At 31.3% G+C, this 26989-nt stretch overlaps 1 protein-coding gene and 1 long non-coding RNA gene across 3 annotated transcripts; one reads left to right on the forward strand and one right to left on the reverse strand.

Annotated features, from left to right (window-relative positions):
• Positions 1 to 6460: 6460 nt before the first annotated feature.
• Positions 6461 to 20873, reverse strand: LOC106692514 (TAF5-like RNA polymerase II p300/CBP-associated factor-associated factor 65 kDa subunit 5L). Its single transcript, XM_014438494.2, has 13 exons — positions 20778 to 20873; positions 19790 to 19934; positions 19563 to 19714; positions 19239 to 19487; positions 19063 to 19153; positions 18894 to 18989; positions 18650 to 18798; positions 18378 to 18554; positions 17345 to 17497; positions 17119 to 17266; positions 16212 to 16386; positions 10118 to 10292; positions 6461 to 8601 (listed from the first exon to the last, which is right to left on the reverse strand). The coding sequence occupies exons 1-13, from the start codon at positions 20864 to 20866 to the stop codon at positions 8499 to 8501; spliced, it is 1902 nt and encodes a 633-aa protein (XP_014293980.2). The 5' UTR covers positions 20867 to 20873; the 3' UTR covers positions 6461 to 8498.
• On the forward strand, positions 20227 to 23962 carry LOC136796151 (uncharacterized). Of its 2 annotated transcripts, none has more exons than XR_010843860.1 (3): positions 20227 to 20474; positions 22302 to 22551; positions 23735 to 23962. It is a non-coding gene; the product is annotated as an uncharacterized lncRNA (long non-coding RNA). The 2 variants fall into 2 exon arrangements; XR_010843861.1 differs by lacking the exon at positions 23735 to 23962 and adding an exon at positions 22864 to 23179.
• The last annotated feature ends 3027 nt before the right edge of the window (positions 23963 to 26989 follow it).

Below are 26989 nucleotides of genomic sequence, written 5' to 3' on the forward strand. Positions count from 1 at the left end.
TCTGTTGTTGATGACAACTATAATGTATTATATGAGTATAATCGTCAAAAAATACTTCCCTAAGCAGGAAATACCATAATTTTCAGGCTTAAGGCCACATAAAATACTATAATCACCATATAGCTAGGTGTGTCAATTGTAGTAACAACAGATCTGAGGATTGCAAGAAGCCCAGAGAAATACCTGCAGTTTGTGGACTTTGCCAACAAGGATACCCGACTAATTACAAGGGGTGTCAAACTTAAAAAACATTAAAATCAAGGAAGCAGAAGTCCCCTAGACTAGAAGAGAAATCTAGACCACCTAGGCAACACCTGCACCTTCTGCTGAAGGGAGAGGAATTGGAGAAGACAAACATTTTTCGGAGCTAAGGAATTCTGAGATTTTTATAGGAAAATAAACCGGAGCTGAAAACCCTACTCTAATGTCTCTTATATCTGCAAAAACCATGAGGGGAACCTGCTTTCCGACAAGCAGAGAGCCCTGTCCGAGTGGAGGCGTCACTTCAATGAGCGACCTTTGGAACTCAGTGAGGAATTAGGGAGAGAATATCAGGGAGAATAAAATAGATGAAGAGCCACCTTTCGAAGATGAGATCCTCGATGCCATCAACCAATTGAGATGTAACAAGGCTCCGGGTGCTGATGGACTCCTCGCAGAACTTATCAAGTGTGGTGGGAACAAACTGGTGAGGGACATGCAGGATCTCCTCATCATCGTTTGGACAGATGAAGTTCTACCGGACCCATGGACCAAGTCACTCATCTGTCCTATATTTAAGAAGTGTGATCGACTAAAGTGCTCCAAGTACAGAGGGATCTCCCTCCTATCTGCCTGATACAAAGGCCTGTCAAACATCCTTTTTGAGCACTTGATGCCCTATGCGGAGAGGACACTCGTCTGATACCAATGCGGATTCAGAAAAGGCAGATCCATGACTGATCAAATATTCTGCCTCAGGACGATTTTCGAGCGAGGAAGGGAATTCAAGATTAAAACTCACCTCCTCTTCATCGATTTCAGAGCAGCTTACAATAGCGTGAATAGGGAAGAATTTTATGATGTTCTAAAGCATTTTAAGATCCCTAGCAAGCTCATTAGCCTAGTGAGGCTTACAACAAACAACGTAAGCTGCATAATTCAGATCAGTGGAGAGCTATCAGAGGAATTCCCCTCAATAAAGGGATTATGCTAGGGAGATGCCTTAGCCTGCCTTCTCTTTGATCTTGCACTCGAGAAGGCAGTGAGAGATGCTGGGATCTGTACAGCTCCTTGCGAATGCGGATGATATAGATATCATAGGACGTTCCTTCCAGGCTGTATCGGACGCTTTCCTTGCACTGGTGGGTCCTGTGAGAAGATTTAGCTTGGGAGTCAATGCGGAAAAAACAAAATATATGGGTATAGAAGAGGTGCCTAGGCCTGGAAAGGAGGTGACGTTTGAGGAATACAATTCAAGAAGACTAATGTTTTTGTATATGTTGGCTCATTGATAACCCAAGACAACACACCTGAACAAGAGATTCGGTGTAGGGTTATAGCAGCAAATTGGTGCTATTTTTCTAAGGTAAGGCAGTTCTGGAGTAGAGCTCTTTCCAGAAAATAATGCATGGCAGCTGCAAGGGACCGAGACAACTGGCAGAAGCTGCTGGAGGGGGCCATGATTCGACACTGGATTGTAGAGCCACACTAGTAGTAGTAGTAGAAGTCCCCTAGGCTAGAAGAGACATCTGGACCTCCTAGACAACACATGCAACCCTCAAGAAGAGTGAACGTAATAGTCCCCTACTGAGATGTTGGGAGAATTAGAACTGCCTACCAGATGGGCAAACATTAGCTATAATTGAAACTAATACCTAAAATTGTCATGGATACGACCCTTATTCATGAATGAACCATTGATAAATAAATATTGTATCCATGGCAATTTTAGTTATTAGTTGCAATTATTGCTAATTTGAACCCATCTCTGCCGCCTACACAATCTCAGGGCCTGCTATAAATTCAACCTCACAATACCTAGAAGTATACAACACGAGGAGGCCCCTCACCTCCGGACTCAAAATAGCTCATATGTAAAATTAAACAGAACAGGTAACCTTGAAATACCAAAGGTAGTAAAAGGTAAGACACAACACGAATTACTTTTCTTTCTTACACAGTAATGCACTACTAATTCACATTTTATTTCTGTTTTTTAGAGGGTTCGGAAAAAAAAAAAAAAAAAAAAAACTAGAAGTATAGCCACCACCTAATCTGCTTTCTCCTTCCTAACAATTGCAATGATCTCACGAGCCTATTGACATCATTCCTCTCTGGCTTCAGATCCCTCAACGGCCTTCTTACTAATGTTGTGTTTAATTTTAATATCATTCAACTGCAAAGAAAACCTTAAATGTTCCCAATCAAATCCCCTTCTGTTCTCCTCTAGAATGCCAATGGTGTTTGAAATTTTACCTATGATTGGGCACTGTTAACTGGAACCTCTTCAGACTAATAGTAAATGCTAAAATAGACACCTTAACGACATAAAACAATGCCATTAATTCCTACACCACCTTGTTGTTCCATACAACTAGCATTTTCGACTGCATTCTCACCTCTTCCCCTCCCAAAATACTGCAATAAGAACCTTTGCCCCAAGACTTAATAAATCTCATCCATGCCAATCATGTTCTAGGACCCTCTGGCAAAGAACCAGGCATCCTGATGGATGGAAATTGTACAACTACCTTTCCAAATTGGTAAGAAAAAAACTTTCCAGCTTCTGATCCCAATACTTCAATTCCCACCTCCAAATGCTGTTAAACAACCCCCCTGAGGACAAATTTCTCATAAAGAAACTAAAAACAAGAAAATCTCCTGGACAAGATCTTCTGACTTCCCAGATCCCTCAACAACTTCCTGAAAAACTTAGTATATTCCTTACCTGCACGCACTTACAATTGCATCCTTCGCTATGGAAACACTATAATTATTCTTTTCCTGAAACCTAATTAATTAATATTTGATCCTATAGCTTGCTCCCAATCCTTTCAAAACTTTTTGAAAAATCCTCCTCAAACGATTCCTTACTTAACTAAAAACCCATATTACTTCACATCAGTTTGGAATTCACTCAGAACACTGAGTTCAATGAGGTCTTCGTGTTGTTGATCGTATATCCTATGCACTTAAAAGCAAGCAGTATTGCCCAAGAGCCTTTCTGGACATAGCACAAGCTTTCAACTGGTTGTGGCACAACTGCCTTGCTCTTCAAACTCAAAACCCATTTACCACTATCCATTATACCTAGTCCTTAAATCTCTCAAGCTATTCCTTCCAAGTCTGCTGTGGCTTAGGATTCTCAAATTATTATCCAGATAAGGTTGGTATCCACCAAGGCAGCGTTCTGGGTCCAATTCTTTATACTTTCTTCACTGCTGATATTTCAACAAACCCCAATTTAACAACTTTCATCAGAACCTTATCCATCACACTAATTCCTAAACAGCCCCAACCATTCCTACAACCGTCTCCGAAAGTTTGAACGGCATTGGCCCTGTGACCTTTTGTGAATTCCTGTTGGAGTTCTGACAATAGCTAGTTTTTTCACTCGAACCATGAGTGAATGTGACTCAAGCACTCTCACAGTTTCCATTGGACCTCAATTCAATTCACATGGCTGAGATCTCTAGAAGCCCTGCTTTGCCTTCCACATAGGTGTTGCAAAGCTTGGTTCACGAACATAATCTTATAGCCAATTGCATTGTGAACTACAAGTGGAGTCGATAGATGATTTCATAAAAAAAAAAAAAAAAAAACCATTTACAAAATTTCATTAACAGTTGCCAGCAGTTAAAGGTGCAGTGGCTTACAACATAGGCAATCCAACCTCATTGCGAAGACTGAAGCCCAGGCTGATCCAATTTTTCTTCTCTTTCTAAAATTATTTTTTCAGTATAAGTCAATTGGATATTTTATTAATTCTATAAATATCATATGTCATTTTTTCTTTCTTTCTTAATTACATAACTATTATTTTTAATTCTTTATTTTCATAATTTGATGTTTAGTATTTTTAATTGTCATGTTTTATAGCATTATAAATAATTAGGGGTGTTTTTTTCAGAAAACTATATCCTCCTTCACAAGCAACTATCAAAAAAAAAAACTAACAATGTTACAATACCATGGAAGACCACCACCTGGGCCAATCTGGTAATGAAGAAATATACAATAAAAAACATAATCTTCTTCAGGAACAAACATTTTCAGAAAATTCTTTTTATTATCAAATGGAAGAGTACATGCTAACATACCAAATTAATAAAATAAATAAAAATTAAGCCGAGATAAAAAAAAAAGTCAAAGGTGTCACTATTGGAAAATGAAAAAAAAAAAAATTTTGATTATTATTCTCAATGAATTTCTGGATTGGACTCCTGTCCACTACCTAGTCTCATATATAAAATATTACATAAGAAAATTAAATCTTATCAACCTTATATTCACTTTAGGTATTAGTAGAATTATGTGAAACCTTTTCAAATAAATAAAAGAGCACAGACCAATATGCAGGAGAGTAAGGTGGATATTAGTCTTCAAATAGATATAATAAAAAAAATATATTTAAATAATGCATTTTGTGAAATATTGTGGTTTGAGGATTAAAAATGAGACAAGTTTTGAATTCAAAACAATTCCCTTAATAGTACAACAGCCAAAGAGGAGAAAAAAAGACAGTTATCTCACCCCAATTTTTGATTACTTTAATGAAAACTATGTATAATTACTAGTCAAAATTGGTGAGTCTGCCAATTAAAACAACTAATTTTTCATTCGGAGCTCTATATATCAAAAAGTAGGAACAACACAAGAAAACCTAAGAGAATGTCATTTAAAGAAGAGTAAATTTTCTAAAATATGAGTCCTAATAGAGTTATTTACATTAAATAGTTTTTGAGATATAGCTTTTTAAAAAGCAACATTTGATAAAAATGTTGTATGGGACATACTGAAAGATCAGTAGTTAGTGAATTTATTTTGAAAAATCTATATCTCAAAAACAATTTGACGTACAGATGTCTATCAGCACTCAGATTAAAGCTAGTTTAATGAGCTATAAAGTATTTTATTATGTTTATCTTCATAGGAATAATAGCTTACATGAAATTTGCTAAAATGAATTGATTTATAGTTGTTCGGACAAATTTTCATTTGCCAAATTTATATTCATATGTGAATATCATAAAACTACTACCCCTACGAAGATAAGTGTCATAAGATACTTTATAGTAAGTTAAATGTCCTTTATTTTGAGTGTTGGCAGACATTGTGCATCTTATGGAGTTAGAGATATATTTTTTCAAAAATCCAACATTTTATACGAACAACTATAAATTAACATTTTGTGAGCTTATTTTGTCAAATATCTACTACTCCTACATAGATGAACATAATAAACTATTTTGTAGTAAATTTGACTAGCTTTAATTTGAGCGCTGGCAAAAAACTGTACGTCCAATGGTTTCTGAAATAAAGTTTATCATAAATCAAATTTATTGTCCCAACAACTATCAATCAATTTATTTTAGCAAATATCATGAAAACTATTATTCCTACAAAGGTAAAGGTCATAAACTTATTTATTGTCCCTTAAACTAGCTTTAATTTGAGTGCTAATAGACATCTGTACGTCTCATAGTTCCTGAGATATAGATTTCTCAAAATAAATTAGCTAACTACTAATCTTTCATTAGATTTTTAAGAAATTTTGGTTTTTAAAAAGCTATATTTTTCGAGAACTATTGAACGTAAACAGCTCTTTTAGGGCTAATATTTTAGCAAATTTACTCTTCTTAAATAATGTTCTCTTAGATTTTCTAGCGTTGTTGGTAGTTTTTAAGATACTACCGAATGAAAAATTAATGTTGTTTTAAGGTTTTGAAACAGCCGCCATTTTTTATTCCCTCTACCTATACTTGGCAGACTCATCAATTTTGACTAGTAATTATACATATTTTTCATTAAAGTAATCAAAAATTGGGGTGAGATAACTGCCTGTTTTTCTTCTCGGCTCTTATACTACAAGGGGAAGATGTAAAGCATAGAATAATTAAGGTAATTGCATAAAAATGTAAAAATAATTGGCTTTTCTCAATTCATGTAATAATTGTTAACAATATATAATATAATTGTGAATAATATAAATTTAGAAGTGAATGTAAAGGTTAATAAGATATAACTTTTTCTATTATAATATTTTGTAGATAGTGCCAAATAATAGACAGATGTCCGAAACATTTTTCAGAAAATAAAGGCATAAGAAGTAGTGAGTGACTTTGAACTCTCAGTCGAAGATTAAATAATAAAGAGTTGATAATTAACATTCAATGACTGTTTCACTAACTAATAAGGTGATAACGATTGGGAACTTATAGGAGTCATGATATTTAATTGTGTAGCTAATAACTGGAAGTAACCAAAGAATTGAACATTTATTGAAAAATTAAAAAAGTTTTTAAAAAATAGAATAAACTTAGTGATGATAGAGATCAATAGTACAAAAATTGAGGCTGATATGGCCAATAGGAGAACAAACATACAACGTTCCCTGTTAAGAATGTTCCTATGATAATGAGGATAACACAGGCACACTAGGCTATCTAAGGTCTTCTTAGCATGTAAAAGAATTCTTCCTGGTAACATCACATTATACCTATTATTAAATAGTCACTGAAATAATCTGCTACTATTTCATGTATGCAATAGAACTTAAATATACACACCAACCAAAAAAAAATTCATAACACCATGAAAAAATTGAATAACTTTTAAAATAAAATAAACAATTTTTTTTAGTTAAATAAAAGTCCAAACTGGCATCTTTATACAAACAATGGCTTATGGTCTGTCTTTAGAGGGTATTGCTAATTTTCTAATCTTCTCCAGCAAACCTAACTGTGGACTTTCCAATGGACTAGGGCACTTTCCTTTATGGAATACTAAATCAGATTTTAAGGCGACTTCATATTGGGCACTTCTTTAATAAAGCTTATTCTAAAGGTATAAATCACCAAAAACGGTGAACACTTTTTTAATGGTTATGTATGATTCGCATAAAAAATGTATAGAAAATTGAACAAAATATTTAGTGGTTTATTAATGTTTTGTGTTGAACAAAGTAATTTTACATCCTTAGTTCTTTGTAAGGATCCATCATCATAATGAAGACATTTATTCAGTGAGGCGTCATAATCATGACAGCTACTTAAGTCTTCTTGACAGGACAAGGAAACTCAAATTATGAAGACAGATTCTTATAGGAAATTTAATTCTAAAACAATTTCGTTATTTAAGCTTTTTTAATTTTCAACACCATTCACACTAAATTGTCATAAACCATAAAAAAGGTAGTTTTTTTCACAGTTTTTGGAGATTTTTCCCAATTATGTAGATATGTGGTAAACAGAGAAGCTATTTTTTTTTCCTTAAGTATTTTGTATAACAATGTTATAAACTTTAGCAGTAAATGCCTGTGGAGAGAGGGAAAAAATTATAAATGGAGAAACAGATTTAGAAATAAATGAAAGAATTCCTTCTTAATTTAGACCATATAAGTATAAAAAATTTGATTTTTTTTTTAAATATTTAATTCATGTACAACGGTAGAAATAAAATTAAAAGAAGTTTTAACAATAGAAATTTATGCTTTTGTTTTAAATTTAGGATAACTATAAAAATCGGCAGAGGCATCCAATGAATGATTCCTTTCTTATAACAAATTTAAAATTTAAAATTTAAAAACTAATTTAAGAGGTATTTATTCCACCTGCTTAGTAAGAGTCAATTAAAAAATAAAAAGTTATTCATTTTTAAAATAATGTTATTTTTTGCATCCTTATATTGAATGCTGAGAAAATAGATATTATTACTTTAGTGAGATTCACTTCTTAAGTCGACAATCAAATTATTATCTTTACTAAAATAATTCAAGATGATGTGGCTTCTTCAAAATAAGAAACATATCAGGCATCAAAATTACTACTTTATATTTATTTCTTGGTTTGAATAAAGTCTTATTCATCATGTTCATTGTTTTGTTTTTTTCCTTTTTCAAATTGTTGCGTTTCCAATAATTTATGAATAATAATATAACAGATGCTTTAACATGCCAACCATTTCTGGTAAATTTGACTACATAATTTCATAATCCTAAAATAAATTGAGGTCCAAACGTTTATAAAAAAATGATTGATATTTAGTATATCAGTAAACTGACAATATACAATTAGATACACATATACATATATGTATACATATATATACATATATAATATATATATAAATATAGACATTTTTAAATAAAAGATATTTACAAAACATATATTACAAAATCTCAAAAGTGAGAAAAAATCTCTCAATCACTATATAACACATTAACATTCATTTACGTCAATCGCTAACAAATTTATTTAATAAATAGTAAAATAAATATCACTGTACATTGAGCTAAATCACGATAGACCAACAGCCACGAGAGCATTTTTAGTCGAATACTGAAGAGAGAGAAGAGTAGAACATTGAGTAACGTACTTCTTAGGTTCTATTTCACCATCACTAGAAAAAAAAAATTAATAAAAAATGTTGACTATGATTGATTAAACACTGTAAATAAAGTTTCCATTTTCATATCCAAACAAGTTAATTTAAAATAAAATGCATCAATCATAACTCAAAAACTATATAAACAAATAAAAAATATGAACAAACTTCTAGTGTAAATCATACATTAACTGAATAGTGATAAAACCCTTCTTTAAGAAATATTTCCTATTTTCTACTTACAAGGGGAGCCTATGCACGTGGGATCACTGATTTCAATGAAATCTTTTTTTCGTGATACTAGGTCAAAAATATTAGACACGAGTCCGAGGATTCTTTTTAATTTTTCTAGGAGCTGAGGAATAATTTTTTACATTATCATATGTTACCTTTGCTGTGCAAGTATTTAATGGATATTACATACCAATCAATTTTTTTTTTTTGTGTGAGTATAAAAAATACAAAAGATTGTTTATTGTATTACATGAGTTCAAGTATAAAAAATATTACAAAAACCAAAAGTTGCTTCCATTGAAGTAGACAAAAATAATTCTTTATTAAGAAATAAAGCTAATATTTGTTTTCTTGTACTGAAAAAACCACAGAATAGGAATTTTAATATAAATCAAAAATTAGAAATTTTTGGGCTAGACTTTTAAAAGATTTGTTTTTTCTTCTAATATGCAGTGTAATATGTTCTAACAAAATATGTTGATTACTACTTGCAATGTTAATCAGATCCAACATATTATTGGAAAGCTGAATTTCTGCTCTATTGATTCATTTGAATATCATTTAGATTTTATACTCTTTTATTGAATAAACAACAGTTTCAAATATAGAAAATGTTCTTAAACATTTTATTTTATATCTGTGTTGAAGTTATTGCAATTTTTGTGATTTCAGAAAATAAAATCGAAGACCACAGGACAAGGAAAAAATTGTAATTTTTAATTACTATGAAAATTTTCATCCAGGTTTCTTTTTTAGGAGTGAAAAATGAATATTAACTTTATTTCTTCCTAAAAAAAATATTTTGTCCAACTTTGCTAAGTTTATTGGTCTAAATTATTTTAATAATTTTCTGTTATTATGGTATCATAAGGTAATAATATACCAATCGATTTGTTTTTAGATGTAGAATAAAAAAATCACAGTAAATTGTATTAATTGAATTTAAATGTGTTAAAATCACAAAAAACCGAAAATTGTTTCCTTTACAGTAAGTAGAATGAAAAAAATTTTCTTTAAGAAAAAGCAAGTGGGATTTGTTTTTAGTGTCCTCAAAAACCCTTAAATACAAATTTTAACAAAAATAAACAAAATATACTTGACTTGGCCTGTTTCGCAAAGTCAGTCACAAGAAACTGGTGGGTTGTGGGTGGACTATTGAAACATTACAGACAGACTGACATTGCAAAATGGGAAAGGCAGTAAATTTCATTAATTATTAAATCCATATTAATAATTTTTTCCAACTAAATAATGAGATGTATATTTGACTAGATAATATATTTATTGAAACACTTACCAGGCATTCTGATTATCAAGGGACCAGAGGAGAACAGTTCCATCGAAGCCTGAAGCTGAAACTGTTGATCCGTCATGGCTCCAATCAACAGAAATGACCCTGCTGGTGTGACCCGCGAGTTGTTGTATTAAACTACCACGAGCAAGGTCCCAAAGCCAAACATAACGATCATCACCTATAAAAGCAATAATTAACCATATAAGATAGCATAAGTGAATGACATTGTTTAAACATAAATTGTTAGATTATATAAATTATTGAATTTTATGACAAAATTTCATTTAAGAGATGGATAGAGCTAACCATATGGTAACATAGTTTGAGCATTTTATTTATATATAAGAGTTGTTATGTGAGAAGATGGTCGGAGGTGCGGACAGTAATGACAAACACAAATAAGTAAAACTTATTTAATTTGGGTTTGTCATTACTGGCTGCATCCCCCACCATCTCCAATCTATCAACTAACACATCTCAACAACTAACACCTCATTATAGAAGTCGTTAATATGATGTTGAAACAGAACAATATAACTACAGAGATTAGATTACCTCAAGATAGGGAAAACACAGAAACGTTGTTATGTGAAATAAAAATGTTTCTAAGAAATATTCTATAGAAAGAAGTGTCATCTATCTACTTAGTTATATCTGGAATAAATTTCTATTCAAGAGTAGTGAAAGTTGTGTGATATGTGAAACACACCAGATTTTTCACTTCCTTTTTATACCAAGTTCGTCGTACTCTTCAGTAGTCAGCTGACATCTACCTACTCCTATTTAGTGCTAAGGTTTGAGAACATACCAGATTTTGTAAATGATACATGTATGTATAACATTTTCTTTTACCTAAGTTCTGCTGCAAAGTTGTCCTTGATTTATTATCTTTGATTGTGTGTAGTTGAAATTTGATTTCGTTTGTATTATTACTCTCCTACTCTATTTAAGAATACACTTTTAACACACTAAATGATAAACAAAAATGAAATAATTTTTACTTATTTGTGTTTGTCATTACTGTCCTGTCCTACATCCCTGACCATCTCCTCTCATTCTTAAATAAAGTAGGAGCATAATAATACAAACAAAATCAAATTTCAACACCAAACAATTAATGATGATAATCAAGAAGAACTTTGCAGCAGACCTTAGGTAAAAGAAAATGAGCTAAAAACCTGTATCATCAACAAAATCTGATCACTAAAAAAGGAGAGGAAAGACATCAGCTGACTAAACGACTGAAGAGTGTGATGGACAGGGTTTACAGAGGAAGTAAAAAATCAGATGTGGTGTATGCAAAACACAACCTTCACTAATCTTGAATAGAAATTTATTTCACATACAGGTAAAATATGATACATGAAAGTAAAAATTGACTATTGTCATAGAAATTATGAAGGAAAGACAAAAACAGTTATTTATGCATTTTTTATCAACCTTCATCACCTTCTACAAATATATATGCCAGATATTATTTGTTCTGAAATCTTTGGCTTTTCGATGGTATACTACAGGCCTAAAGAACAATACCAAAACTACACTTTCATGCCATTTTTCAATTTTCAGGCGCTTTTTAAATTATTGCTCGATTTAACTATCTGAGTCTCCGCTTCCCATTTCAAGTTAATATTTCAAAAGTGATATAAGACCGTCACTCCCAGGGGGTCTTAGCAGGGCGGGTCCAGTGGGGAAGGATTGCCTTTTTTTGTGTGTTATGATCTCCTCTTGTGAGTGTGACATCGTACATCGACCAACCTACTCGTTATAATTGTCAGTTTAAAAAGTCAGATAAGTAAGACTACCATGGAGGGGGGAGTGGAAGGTCTCATGCTGTTTTTCAATTTTAGGCGCTTTTTAAATATTGCTTGGTTTAACTATCTTAAAGTCTCCTCTTTCCGTTTTAAGCTAATATTTCAAAAGTGATATAGGAATGTCACTACCTGGGGGTCTTAGCAGGGCGGGTTCAGCAGGGAAGAATTGCCTTTTTTTTTTGTGTTATAATATCCTCTTGTGAGATTGTGACATGTCGTATATCGACCAACCTACTCACTATAATTCTCTGTTTGAAAAGTCATATAAGTAAGGCTACAATGTTATTGCCTATAAAATTTTGAAATAACTTTTTTCTTTCCATAATTATAACTAAATAATTAGCAAACAAGGAACAACAATAATAAACGTATATAAAAAATACATATGTACAAAAACACACCAAGTCACAATATTATGAACAATTATATAAGTATTTATTTAAAAAAAGTTCTGTTTTTACCAACAGAAACATCTGTTTCTTTCATCTTTTTCCACAACACTACTTCTTAATAATCGACAGTCCCTAATGATTATGTTCTCAAGCGACCAACAAGAACCCTCTATTACAAATTTATTGATTATTTCAACTAATTATTATCCATCGTTTCTGGGCCATACCCGATAATCCCGTTATAGGATTCTTAAAGAAGCTATTTTGAAAATTTCAAAGAACATCAGTAGGTATTAATTTGTAAAATAACGAATAAGCAACAAAAGTGATAGCAAAGATAAAGTAAAGACTGATAAGTAATGAAAGAGATAGCAAACACACACACTCCACTTGCAATTCTTGGTTATTCAGACTTAGAGGACCGATCACACTCATTGAAAACTTGGATTTTAAAATTTTTCACAATTGCAATATGTTCCCTTACAAAATAGTACACACATAGGAGGTAAGCAAAAGTAAAAAAAAAAATTCTTGACATACAAGAAGGCCTGACAAATGACCTGAACCGTTTCATAATGAAAACTAACAGTATTAGTCCTTAAACAAAAGTATACTAGCTGTTGAGTATAAACACGAACACTTTTTGTTTCATGATGGGGACGACTAGTAGCGAAGTTATAGGAGTTTCAAAGTAAAAAATTGTAAATCAGTCTTGTATAAGTCTGAAATTTTACCAAGCACAAACTACAAGACTAATATTATTTTGTATTTTATCATGAAATGGGGCCCAGCTTGCATCATGACTAGAAGTCAGCAAGCAGTAGGCTGTACATGAGATAGCAAAATAGTTCACAGTATCCAAATAAATTGAAGAAAAGTTGCCAAAAAGAGCAAGTGATGAATGAAAACTATAAGTAAGCTGAAACATTTATAACTTTACGCTACAGGTTACCACCTATTGTAACAAGAGTGGGAAGGTCAAATTTTCATTCTGCAGGATTCTTACAAAAAAAAAAAATCAATCCACCCAGGCAGGAATCTGCAGCTGCAGTAAGGAGAAACATTACCACACTTGTCTACAAAAGCATCTATTGTACAGCTATCATTAATATAACTGAATGGCCAAACTATTTTCACCTCAAATAAATTTAAAATTTGTAATAAAAAATTCTCAGGGATGTTGTTGTCATGAGATCTTAGCTTAAATTGAAATTAGTTTGACGGAGCAAAAGTGTATCTGTGTGGGGCCGCCCATAGCTCAGTGGTTAAGACACAGTCTTACCAATTTGATGTCTATTGACGGTGCCGGTTCGAATCCGGCCTGGGACGTTGACTTTTTTCATTAAGTGGCGGTCCCACAGAATGAAGAACTTTGACCCCCAACCATGGTTAGGCAGTATAGGACTCCAATGGGAGTCTTGGCCGAAGAAAAAAAAAAAGGTGTATCTGTGAAAAATAAAAAGTAGTAAAAAATTTGAATATTTGTAATGGTTGTGAGATAATCAAGAACTTACTGCACATGCATTTTACTATAATTATTTAAGGGAATATTAACTTAGCTAAGTTAATTTAAAGTCAGTTATTAAGTTAGTAAGCCAAAACTTTCCTTGCCTTCGGCATTGGTATTCACTATATTGTAGCAATATGAGACATTGCTACGGAGAGTTTATGTCAAACTGAACCTACAACCAAAATCATGGCGATAATTTTTATTCACCCTAAGCATTTTACTTTAATTTTATTGTTCTATGTTAATTTCCTTTTTTTTTCAGTGGATAAAATTAAAAAATCTACTAATGTGGTTCCAAAAAATGGCTGGAGTAAGCTAGAAATAATAAATTACATAATACTCTAGTTATCTAAGATTCAAAAAGGGGTTATTACTTCACAGAAGTGTTTTTAATCAATGATTCTACATATTTGTCAGTCTCTGGTTTCACTATAAAAATTTAAAATGGCAAAACAAACTTTTCAAAATTTTTCATTTTTCTGCTCACAACAAAAAACTAAGTATTTTCCAACAATAAACATTCTCTTCGAAATTTGGACTCAGGACTCCAAGAAACATATATTTTTTCATTGGTAAAACCATTGTTACAGGATTATTACAAAATAATATTTCTATAATCCCAATCAATAGATCTTTGGACTGTTTCACTAACTTCTATGATTTGGACATAGTAGACATCACAGAGAACGTCTTCCCTCAGCTAGTAAGTGAAGAAAACTACCCATATTACCAAGAATTTGTATTCGGGTGGAAAACAATTATTGGACCAAGTCACTTCAATCTTCGTCAAAAAAGAGGACCAGCCCCTGGAATGCCTGCTGATGGAAGACTGAAAACTGTACATGAATCATTAAAATTGTAAATTGATTTATTAGCAGTACTTTGATGATGGATATATAACATCCAACTCCTGCTCCACACTTGTATTGCTTATAAGGCAGGGGAAAGTGGAAATAAATAAATAATTGATTTGGACATAGTATTACTTATGACCCTATGAATTCACAGAGTTGGTTCAAGTTTTAGTCAAGAGCTCAGATAAATTGCAAGAGGATCTGATAGATAAGCACATTGGGGTGAGGGTCTCAGAGTGAAGGTTTGATTGTCACTTAATAAAATATATATACATATATTATTTCTTTCTTTCTATTATTTTACTTACATATATTTTCTTCCTCACTTTTTGTTTTTCTTTTATAACTTTAATTTTAAATAATTTTATTTTTTTACATATATTTACTAACTAGAATTTCTTATTCATATTTCTTTATCCTTTAGTCTTGTATAACTTTATATTTTATTTTTATAATTCTATTATTTTACTTAAAAATTTAATTAATTACATATGTTTTCTACCCCACTTTTTCGGTAAGTTTAATTTTAAATACTTTTTATTTCGTACATAAATATACTTACTAGATTTTGATATGTATATTTCTTTCTAGTTCTTTTCTCTTTCTTAATTTTAACATTACTTTTATTAATCATTAATTTTGTACAGAAAAATGTTAGTCTTCAAATTAGAAGTGAAAAACTTGAAAGAAAACAAAAATCCAAATTGAGCATTTTTTCTGAGAAGATGGGGGTTGGCAAGATGATAAACCTGAAATTCCGATTTAGATCCCTTGTATATTGTAATTGTAATACTTCCATTAACCATCGAATTAATACAACTATGACTTTTTTTCCATCATAAAACCCATATTTGATTAGACTTTGAAAAGCTCAAGGCTCCCTTAAAATTCATCATCCATTGAAACAATCATCACAATAAATAAAATTAAAAACATAAAAACACTTTAAATATTTCTTGAAATATGTGTTTATTCTTTGAACTTTTAATAATCAAAACTCACTTACTTAAAGTTAATATTAACTTTTTAAGACCTTGAGTACAAAACACCAGGTTTCCACTGATACCTTATTCATTATTTTACCAGAGAAACCCAATATCAATAACAAAACTCTTTTGGTCAACAGAGAAACCCAATATCTATAATAAAACTCTTTTAGTCTTATGTGTTAAAAATAGTTACATTTTAAATTTCAAAAATAGCAACAATTATTAAACCTAGGAGATGTCCTTTAATAAAGATTGATGACTCAAATCAAGTTTCAGAACAATAACAATCATAATTAAACTACTGCTCATTTCAACAACTATGCTGATGAAACAATTTTGAGAAAAAAACTTTCAGTTAAAACATACAGTACACAAATATTCTCATCAAGAGAATGCTAAGCTGTAGTCAACTGAACAATATACTTTATATTGGTACTTAAAAAAAATCAAGGTCAATTCCAAAAAATCAATCATTCATTGAAATGTTTACAATGAGCCGAGCGTAAGAAATAAATATACAATATGACAAGTCTAATACCTGCAGATGCTACGTATTGGCCATTAGGGCTGAAAGCTACAGTTCCTACAGCACCTTGGCCGGGCTGGCAACCTAGAACACGCACTAAGCTGCCATCTGTAACAGACCACAACCGCAGGGTTCTGTCAGGCGACCCCGTTGCCAAATAGCTACCGTTTGGGTGAAATGCCACGCACTGAAAATATAAAAATATAATGAAAAAAATTAATTAAAATGCTACATAGAGATGGTATATAAGAAAGGAATTGTTGCATTGATATTCTAAATATATTAAAATACAATATTCACTAGTGTTAGAATATCATAAACGAACTACTTAGACAAAATAATCAGGCTTAAGAGAAACATTTGGCTTTTTTAAATAACTCAAAATTAAAACATAATATAATTTTTTTTTATAGAGGGAGAGAATAAGGTTATATGTTAGAAATATCAAATAACATGCATAACATCCAATTCCTAAAGACATTTAATTTTTAAAAATGTTTCATGATACTTCCTTATCATCAGATAAGGAATACCATCAGATTGCGATGAATATCATTAGGATACAGTTCCTTAAACAGTAATCGTCAAATATTTGATTCTCTTTAAAGCCTCAATGTACAGTATTTATTATTTTCCATGCTTCAGAATATTCTTCTTCTGGTAGCGAGAACTTCTATTTGAAAAATTGTAGTAGTAGTAAGAATTAACAGACTTATACCATATAATAATTTTTATTGTTGCCAACAAAAACTAAATAACCAAATAAAAATTGAAAAAAAGGAATAAACTAACAGCTCATTGGCCTCTTTTATCTTAAAATCAAAATTTCAATCAGTTTGTTGGCTGAAACAAAATCAATTCTCAGAAAATAAATAAATTAACAGGTTGTAACAGAACATTCACCAAACAAATATATTACCGTGACATCTTGATGGTGACCGGCCATTATCCTCAGAGGAAATGTGCGGTCCAATGACCACAGCCTAGCAGTTTTGTCATGTGATGCTGTAGCTACATAATTTGCTATTGGGCTGACTGCTACACCCCACACGGGTGAAGAATGCCCCCTGAGCAGTGAAAATATATGTTAAATTTATCTGTGACATTAATTCTGCAGTTTATACAACAAACAGATTCAACATTACCTGTATACTGCAGCACACGAATAGTCAGACAGTTTCCATAATCTCATTGTACTATCAAAAGATACTGAAATAAGGTATTCTGAGTCAGATAGGAATGCAACATCATACACAGTATCACTATGACCTCTCAACGACCACATCTGCTTTTCGTTTCTGAAAAGAAGAAAAAATAAACTAATCAGTTCTATAAGAGCTTTTATATTTTAGAACAAAACAAACATCTATAACATTAGACAAACAACAAAAACAAAAATAAATACATTGAGCTTGTTAATCTTCACACTCACCAAAAAAGCTTAAGAGCTAGAAGGTGGTATACATGTTCCATGATTGTTCGTTAGGGAAAGAAAAAATGGTTAGTTTTGATATATAAGAAGATGGTCAGGGTTGTGGTCAAAAGAGAAACAATTTATCTGTGACATTAATTCTAAACCCTGACCATCTTCTTATACATAAATTTTTACAGTCAACTATATATACATATATATGGTTAATTTTGATATTTTACGGTTAAGAGAGTAAAATTAGACAGGCATATAATATTACAATTAACTCACTATCTTTCACTGTCTATCAATTATATACCAATTTAAAATCTACTAATAACGTTTAACAAAATAAACTAAGGTCAAAACAGTGCCCTTAATTATTGTTCAGAACTATTTCCTTTTTAAATAATTCTTATCATGATAAGTACAAGGTGGAACTATTTATATGATAAATGATAGAATTATTTTTCATTTTTGAGTTTGTCTATCCTGTTAACATTTGTACCAACAGATCAAGTCAATGCTCACTATTTCGTTCAAAATATCCAGCATTGTATCTAGTAGCACTATAGGTCAAGTTACATATAATCTGGTAGAAATGAACAAGATAGTTAAAAAAAAAAATTAAAATCAAGTAAATGTGACTTATAATCTTGATAATCAATTTCAATAATGTTGTGTCATATATAACTCGTGTGTCTCAAACTAATTTTTTAGATATTGTAAAACATATATTGAATTCTTCAATATATTACAATACTTACTGCAATTTAGAGTCATTGATGGGTTCAGTAAATGCAGCAAGAGGAACACTACTAAAATAACTAGGATGGAGTTGGGGAGTCAGTTTAGTATCTCCAAGGCCCCAAACTCTTACTTCAGACTTCTGATCTCCCGTTGCTGCAAGTTTACACTCACCAGAAACTCTTCCGCAAACAATCCTTAAAATATTTTCAAATTAGAATGTAATTTCATACACTACTTAAATTAGTAAACAATAAATTTTCAAAAAAATAAAATAAATAAAAGAACTTACCCTTCAGTTTTATGAGCTGTATAAAGAAGAAGTGGTGGAGGAGGTGTTGGTTGCAACCTTTTATTATTTATTTCGTTCATTAAATCTACCATATCCTTATCAGTAACAGTCGTATATTCTTCATCATCATGTTCGTCTATCTCCTCTTCCTGGAAAATAATGTCCCACATGTTACAACCAATTGTGGAAATAAATTAAAGCTTGAAAAGTCAAGCATAATCAAGTAAAATTAACCTATACTCACATCACAGTTACCGGACATTCCTGAGGTTGGCATTTCTTCTTCACTACTTAATATATCTTCAGTTGAAACTGTGAATTCAAACCAAGTTTGGAAACTCTAAAAAATAACAGAATAGTAAGCTAACCAAATAAATAAGCAGTATCAGATTAACTACGACAATGATACTTACTGGGATTAATATATGCAGAGTTTTAGAAGACAAAAACTTTCTTAACAAAGCTATTGAGCGAGAGGATACATTAACTTCATACTTGGACTCTCTGCAAATTTCAGAATTAACAGTATAGTTACTGTATTAAAATAAAGAATAATGTTTCACTGACTCAATAATTACACAAAACTTACCTGAACAATTTAACAAGTGGTTGATTTGAAATATCTAAAGAAGAATGAAGAGAAACTAACTGCTCATACAGCTGGGACCATTCTTCAGTAACAATGGAAGAAGAAAGCCTTTTAAGAAATTTCAAAGAGCTGGGTCTAGGGGTCGACCTCAAGCTGTCCAGATACAAATGAAACAGAAGAGGCATTAATACTGGTGATAATTCATTCTGACACTGTTCTTCAGATAACTCAGCAATCCAATTTTTAAACCTGGAAGTATATTGGAAATTTATCAAAACAAAGTATGAGGAAACTAGTTAATGCAGATATCAATAAGATACTCACAAATTAAATTGTTGTTCAGCTAATCCAATATCAGTCACAGCAGTACTGAATGTGACAACATTGGGCCTTGATGTATCTTTTTCAATGTTAGACAGCAGAATGTTCTCTTCAGGTGTGATGTTCAAGTCAGGTTTCAAAATTACATCACCATCCTAGACGACATGCAATAGGTAAACATGATGAAAATTGTTTAATACAACTGAATTGTAGAGGAATATTCTACTTACTATGTATCTACGTCTTCGAAAATATGCCAAGAGTTTATCCGTGAGAGGGTCAGGCTCATACAATTCCATCATAAATAACAATTCCTCACATGAAACAAAAGTTGCTTCATGAGGGAATAGGTTTTTGCGACGTCCTCTATTGAAGCTACCCATACATCATTTTAGATAAAACATAAATTGTACTAAATCTAACATCCAAAGGGACCTTAATGACACTAGTAACGAAAACATGTTTACAAACTCGAGCTCAAATAATTCGCATAACCTTCCCTAGGTTATTGTACTGTTAGCGGTACTGTTGTTTTAACAGCAACTACTTGGACATGTTGACAAATTACTATCGATGTATGCAAAATCATTTCAAAATCGATTCCTTCATTTTGTATTTAAGTTAAGAAAACATCTGATAATAATAAACGCCCGCTATTAAACTTGTTAACATAATTAAATTCAATTGGTTTTAAAAAGCTTTTATTACGTGAAATATTACTTTTGTGTATATTTGTTCCATCGATTCTCTCAAAGCTCATGAGAAGTAGTAGTTAGTCTTTCAGGAACGCGTTTTGTGCTGAATATGCAATTGAAAAGTAGCAAAAAAGCACCTTGGCAAAAAATTACTATATATTTTCATAATAATTTGAGTAATGAATATTTAATTAAGTTAACGACAACTGGAGTTTGAAAGGTAATCTTATAATTTTCATAAGTTGCTCTCCTATTAGGTACCTATTTGAAATTTTATCATTTAACTAATTAATTAATCAATCAGTCGTTAATTTAATGAATATGCCAATATATTAAAGAGTTAAGTTATAACAGGAATCAGTTCGTAATTATATGTCGTTCTAAAATTATTTTTAACACTTGAAATGTATGCCAAAATGACTTAGTTCAAGAATTTTATTAAGTTGGAACTAAAAATTAAATATAACCATTATAAACTTTCAATTACATTCCAAAATATTATTTATATTAATTATAGACTTACTTGTTCAAGTAAACCGAAGAACAACTTGACCAATGACCTGAATAATCTCTTGTTTTGTTGTGAGGTAAACTATTGGTATACACATACATATGCTATGCCCCGTTTTCTTTATTCATAAGTATTACATCTGTACAACAACATAATTATCTCTCTGAACAGTCAAACCAAAATTGTTTTCTTCTTGGATGCTAGAGGATCACATCGGTACATTACTGTCTAGTGGCAATTAAAATACAATACATTTTTAATGAAAAAATATAAATGATATTCAAAGTACGTCGACAGGTTCTATATTAAAGTTTATTTAAATTTAAAGTACATCCTCTATTAAAATTCCAGGATCAGTTTAGCTAACGTGCATAGTAGTTCATTGCACATTATTAAAATTTGTTTCTTCCAAAAATAGGGAAGCTATTGTTATTCATGCAGGGGCTAAAAAAAAAAAAATAAACCCCCCAAAAAAACGCATTTTACGTTTTAAATATCAAGAAACAAATTTGGTTCCTAATTTGACTGAGATCAAATTTGTGTTTGAGCATAATCGATCCTAATTTTTGTAAACAAACTACTTAAAAATATCCGCCAAGTTCATAAGACAGTATATCTTACTCAATTTATGTGTCTTTTTTGTTTCTGTTGACAATAATCAGCGTGGCCAAAAGAAATAGGAGTGGAATTAGACTAAACCTTCTGAAAAAAACATTTGCTAAAAAACTGTCTAAAAAGAGAGCAATATTCCAATTATAGAGAGAGAGAGACAGGAAAGTTGATTGATTTACTAATAGGTATAATTTGATAATTGAAATACTGTGATTTAAAATTATATTTCGTTAAATATTATGCTGTAACATTAATTGCAGAAGGAATAAATGATTTTTTTTTTTTTAATCAAGACAAATCCCTTAAAGGGAAAGTAAGGAATATAGGATGATCTACATTAATTACATGAAAATAAATTAAATATTAGCTTTTCTCATTTCATATAATACTGGTGAGAGTGTGTGATATAGTAATAAATTATGGAAAAGTGGAAGTGAATGTAAAGGGTAGATAAAAACTAATTTTTTCTAATATAATTATTGATTGGACCAGATGATGGACAAATGTCCGAAACGTCACAAATGATTAAATAAATAAGTGAAAAGTAATGACGGTTTTTCCTTTAAAAAAGAAAATAACACAAATTCTCAACTCTTCTCTCAAACTCCATATTGAAACATTGACTTTTTTTGACGTATCAGAAAATGAGTTTAATATATTTTTGAAGAAGCATATTTGTGCATTGATCGGTTTTTTTTATTTGATATAAACACGTATTGTAGCAGATTATTCAGTTATACAAAACAGAAACCATGTATTTGCTGCAGGTGTATACCCGGTATGTTATTGCGACTTAAAAAATTACCGGGATTGTCACTTTATTAATTTTTTGTTTAGGTTCTTACATTTTTACAAAAATAATAATGGTAAAATAATGGAATTCCGGAAATAACAGACATATTATATACCTACTATTACTTACAGGAACACTTTAAGATAGTTTAATTGAGAAATATTTAAAAAGCGCCTGAAATTGAAAAACGGCGTATTTTGTTAGAAAAAAATGATATGCAAAGTCATAGAAGTCAATGCAAAATGACCAAAAAAAATTTGAAAAATTTTAGCCAAGCGTGAATAACATGGAAGTATCAGTTCTGAAACGAATGAGGATGATTAATTTCTACTCAAAGTACGGGAGGAAGCAAAAATTGTGTGATGTGCGCCTTTTACTAAGGTAAGGGATAACTAAATTCTGTTACTTTAATATCTACTTGACCTCACACCTATAGTTATTCCTTGATTCCTTCATTAATTTTACCACTACTTAATTTTCCAAATGTTCTAATGAAGATTGCGGAATCTCAGTTTTCCTTTATAACAAACGCTTAGTTACATGCATATATTATCAACATTTCCACTTGTCCTGCAGAATTGGGTTAAATGAAACAAACTGCTTGATTTAATAGACGTATTAACGTAAGAACGTGGTAAGTGTAAATAAACAAAAAACATACGAATTAAGTGGCGATTTAATTTTTTTTTGTAGCACTGAAACGAATTGAGAAGCTCAAGCAGCCTGCCAACGCCTTCGAAATCCAGTTTTCGGCGAAAATCTACGTTTTGAGTTCCCCTGAGCCCAAATAACGAAGTCTTGCAAAATGGTCTGTGTGTGATCAGCCTAGCTGAAAAATAAAAAGTTCTGTAAAACTGAAGTTATATATTTAAGGAGGGTATATGCCTGGGACGTGACAGCAACGTTTTCGTTAAAATTCGAGCTGAAGTGCCACTTTTAGAATCGATTTTTTCCAAAATGTCTCTAACGATTTTGATTAAACACGGTGAATTAATGTGCTATTTAATAGCAGATAGGTCTTGATAGGTCAATGAAATAGTCTAACAGGCCTTAAATTTTTCAATTGAAGTTTCAAAAAAACTGCCTCTGAAGTACTTTTAATTTTGTTTATTTAAAAAAAAATAACCACTTCTCATTGTTATCAATACTAAGCAATACATTAAATACAAATTATTACAGAATTTATGAATAACTAAAGGAGAAAAAGGGATAAATATGAACATCCGATTCGAACAGGAAAATCCTTATTCCCTCACGGCTTCGTTATTTTTATTCAATTATTGTATTCTTTAAAATGTTAAATTTACATTAGTTATAAGTACCTCAAGAAACCCTAAAATACGAATCTTTATAGCTACAGGCAAATACAAATTTTTTGTTTATAATTTTCGCCTTCATCTTTACATTTTGTTTTAGAATTAAAAATTTTGTAACTTCAACACAAGCTTACAAATGTATACAAAACTTAGGGTTGAGATTAGTAAGTGAAAGGTGTTTATCAATTTTTCTTATAAGTAAAACTTTTACTTAGGAGGTTCCTGCTATCTCATTAATTATGTTTTAGAAGATATTACGGGTGCTTAGAAGTACTGGATTAACGACTTAGGAGAAGAAGCAAGTGTTAGTTCTCTCATTCTTCTGGGAGCTTAGCGCCTAGAGCCGAAAACCTAAAGAAGTGTTTTAAAAAAAATAGTTTAAAAAAACCAAAAATCTTTGAAAGTTTGTATGTACTTTACCGCTTAGCTAGGGCTCTGCTATTGTTATCTGTGATTTGTAATTCACTCATAAATCAATAAATGTTTGTAAAAGTTGTTTTACTTTGTTATCCTTCAAAATCTAACCACTACAAGTAACATTTGTAACAGGCACTGTACTGATTCCTAGATAGTCTAAAACACGTTTCAAGGATGCAAGATATCCTGCTATAAGCTCCCTGTTAATTTATTTTTATTAAATCGCTTTAATTATTCTCAAATTATTTTTGACTATAATTAATAATCTATTACGTTAATTCTATAAATATCATTTGTTTCTGTTTGTTATTTTCTCTTAATTCTTTAATAATTTAACTATATTTTTTTTTTAAATAATTGATCTGTATTATCTATATTTGTTCAATGTAAAATCATTTTACATAGCTAGGTGTCTTTTGCATGTGACTATGACCCCTCCCCCTTTATTAACTCTTACAAAAAAAATAGCAAAATTTTAAAATAGCCATGTAAGGCCCACCAAGCTTATCTGGTAATAAAGAAACAACAATAATAAAATGTTAAATAAAATACAGTACTATGGACTCTCGCTAATCCAAACTAATTAAAACCAAGGAGGTTCGGATTAGGGAATGGGAAAAAAAGTAGCGTTAACTACCATTGTATTAACAATACAATATTTGCACTGAACATTAATTTTATGAAAAGGTTAATTATGTACACCGAAAAAGGGATAGTTCGAATTATAGAATGGTATGGATTAGCGAATGTAGACTGTATTCCATATTCTACGGATCACCGGAAAGATCCATAATTGAATTCAATTAGTTATCGGATATTTCTGAGACATGGGAGTCAAATTATCTCTGATGTTTAAGAAAGATGTTGGTTTATTATATCAGGGCTCAAGGCAATCTACTTTTCTTCAACCATTCTTATTGCAGAATATATATATACCTATTTTGGGATTACTAAAATGTTTACAAACATGAAGTAGCATCCTCTTGAAGGATCTGTCAGTTCACACCACGCAGTCTGTCCTTCCTGAAAAATCTAGTCGGGTATATTTCGGGGCGGCGGCACACAGATGACAGATCTTGGTAACGGAAGCTGCTCTAAGCTCCTTCTCATGTTCCGTCTTGAGATATTTGGAAGGCGGTGCAGGAAACAGGGAATCTCCATTACTCCAGAGGCCGGAAACAGCTGTTGTCCCCGCCTCCTGGTCACCGCGGTCCAGTTTGAATTATTGGCGTCCCTAAAATGACCCTCACTCCTCGAGCCGAAGACGGGCTATCGCTTGCCATAATATCTGTCATTCAATGAATGATCGGATAGTATTTCGGGGTAACATGAATACTAAACAGTATCTGTCAAAAGTAAATATAAGAGGTGGCTTAAAAAAGTACCATGTGCTGCAAAAGCATAATAGTTTTTTATAGCTTCAGAGAGAGAGGTGTGGGTAAAATAACTTATTGAGAGTTGGTCCTCTCCACTTTTTAAAATTTCTTAACAATTTTGACCGAATATACCTACTTTCCGGTTTTCTTTCCTAGAATTAGCTTTTTTCCTAAATATTTTTAGAAAACTTACCTTTCTAAGTAGCTTTAATAAGTGATTTATAGTAACAATAACCTCTGAATACTGTTATATCACAAAACTTTTAAGTTTTTTAAATTACAATTTTTTTTATCTTACTTCATCAATTATCGAAAGCATATCTAGTAATGTTTATTATTAATATCTACTCAAAAATGAAACCGATACCAAAATACATAAATTCAATAATGGATATATAGGCTTAAAAAGGAAGTGTGACTCTAATCATACCTAGCGTTTTTCTCGAAAATATTTTCTTTTGATTCGTTTCTTAGATTAAATATGTGTTATTTTTTTTTTTTATCAAATCTCAAAATATTTTACTGAAATCTTGACCAGTTTATTTAAGTATATAATGTCATTACGATACGTATTAGACAATTATCACCATTGCTGTGCCTCGGCTGTATTATCGAGTTCTAGCTTGACAGTATACTGCAACAACAGTAGATACTTTCATAACAATAAATGACGGTCACTATTATGCAGTTTAACCCATTCACAGTTTATCCCGAAACAGTCACTGGCAGAGCGTCAAGTAGCAAATGGTTTATCCCGTGACAGTCACTGGCAGAGCGTCCAGTAGCAAATGGTTTATCCCGTGACAGTCACTGGCAGAACGTCAAGTACCATTCAGCTTATTTCATGCACGCACGGACAGAGTAAGGCGTTCAAACTGTTTTAGTCTACCTCGGATATCTTAAACTACAGTTAAATTCTTGGCTTCCTCGATTTTCTAAGAATATTTTAACTGGTCTAGTTTTGAATTTAGTATGCCGTCGACTTTGAAACCGATTACACAACTCTTCGCACCAGAGTTTATTGCTTTATCAGTTCTAAAAATCGTTCTTGTGAATTATATAAAATTGTATTTTTGCTATCCAATATATACACTACTAATAGTAGTGAATCGTTAATCATAAATGCCAGTGATAGCGATAATGATTTCAAATCTATCATACACGGATTGCTTACAAACAGAGTACATATAAAACAGTTTTTTTTTTTTTACAGTTTTTTTTTACATACCAAAGGATTTCGGAAAATTAAAAAAAAAATTAGACATTTTTTGGATTAGAATTCTTAATTTTACCACACTGTGAAATGATTAAACCCGCAGTAGTTACAATGGTTGTGAGCTATCTACTTCTAATACAATTTATCTTCAATATTCACTGAATTTAAACATTATTCCCAAAATATAGTTATTTCAGGAAATAATTATTTTCCATTTTTATGATATAGTTTATTTAAAAAATCAGAAAATGGTGAAATATCAGTTATCGGATAATTATTTTTTAAATAACTGTTTTAGAAATATAATGAATGAAATGAAAAAATAACTATATTCTGGGACATATGTCCCCTAAGAATAATTACAAGGTTCATATAGTGAGATTTTTATCTGGCGAGCGTTTACAAATTTTCAGATAGTAGAATGAAATTACATTGGTATATTGGCTTTACTACTGTTTATAATGTTAATCAATAACTGCCTATTTATTTGATTA

Source organism: Halyomorpha halys, unplaced genomic scaffold, assembly GCF_000696795.3.
Source record: "Halyomorpha halys isolate HHAL.00 unplaced genomic scaffold, Hhal_1.1 Scaffold58.1, whole genome shotgun sequence".
In the NCBI taxonomy this organism is placed as follows: Eukaryota; Metazoa; Arthropoda; class Insecta; order Hemiptera; family Pentatomidae; genus Halyomorpha; species Halyomorpha halys.

Bases quoted from the DNA above. Each gene is read 5' to 3' on its own strand.
- LOC106692514 (XM_014438494.2), bottom strand. From the start codon at position 20,866: ATGTATGTGTATACCAATAGTTTACCTCACAACAAAACAAGAGATTAT. The intron at 19,154-19,238 runs GTAAGTTTTGTG...TGAAATTTGCAG, and splicing joins CCACTTGTTAAATTGTTCAG to AGAGTCCAAGTATGAAGTTA. The intron at 16,387-17,118 runs GTAATATATTTG...TTATATTTTCAG, and splicing joins GTCACCATCAAGATGTCACG to TGCGTGGCATTTCACCCAAA.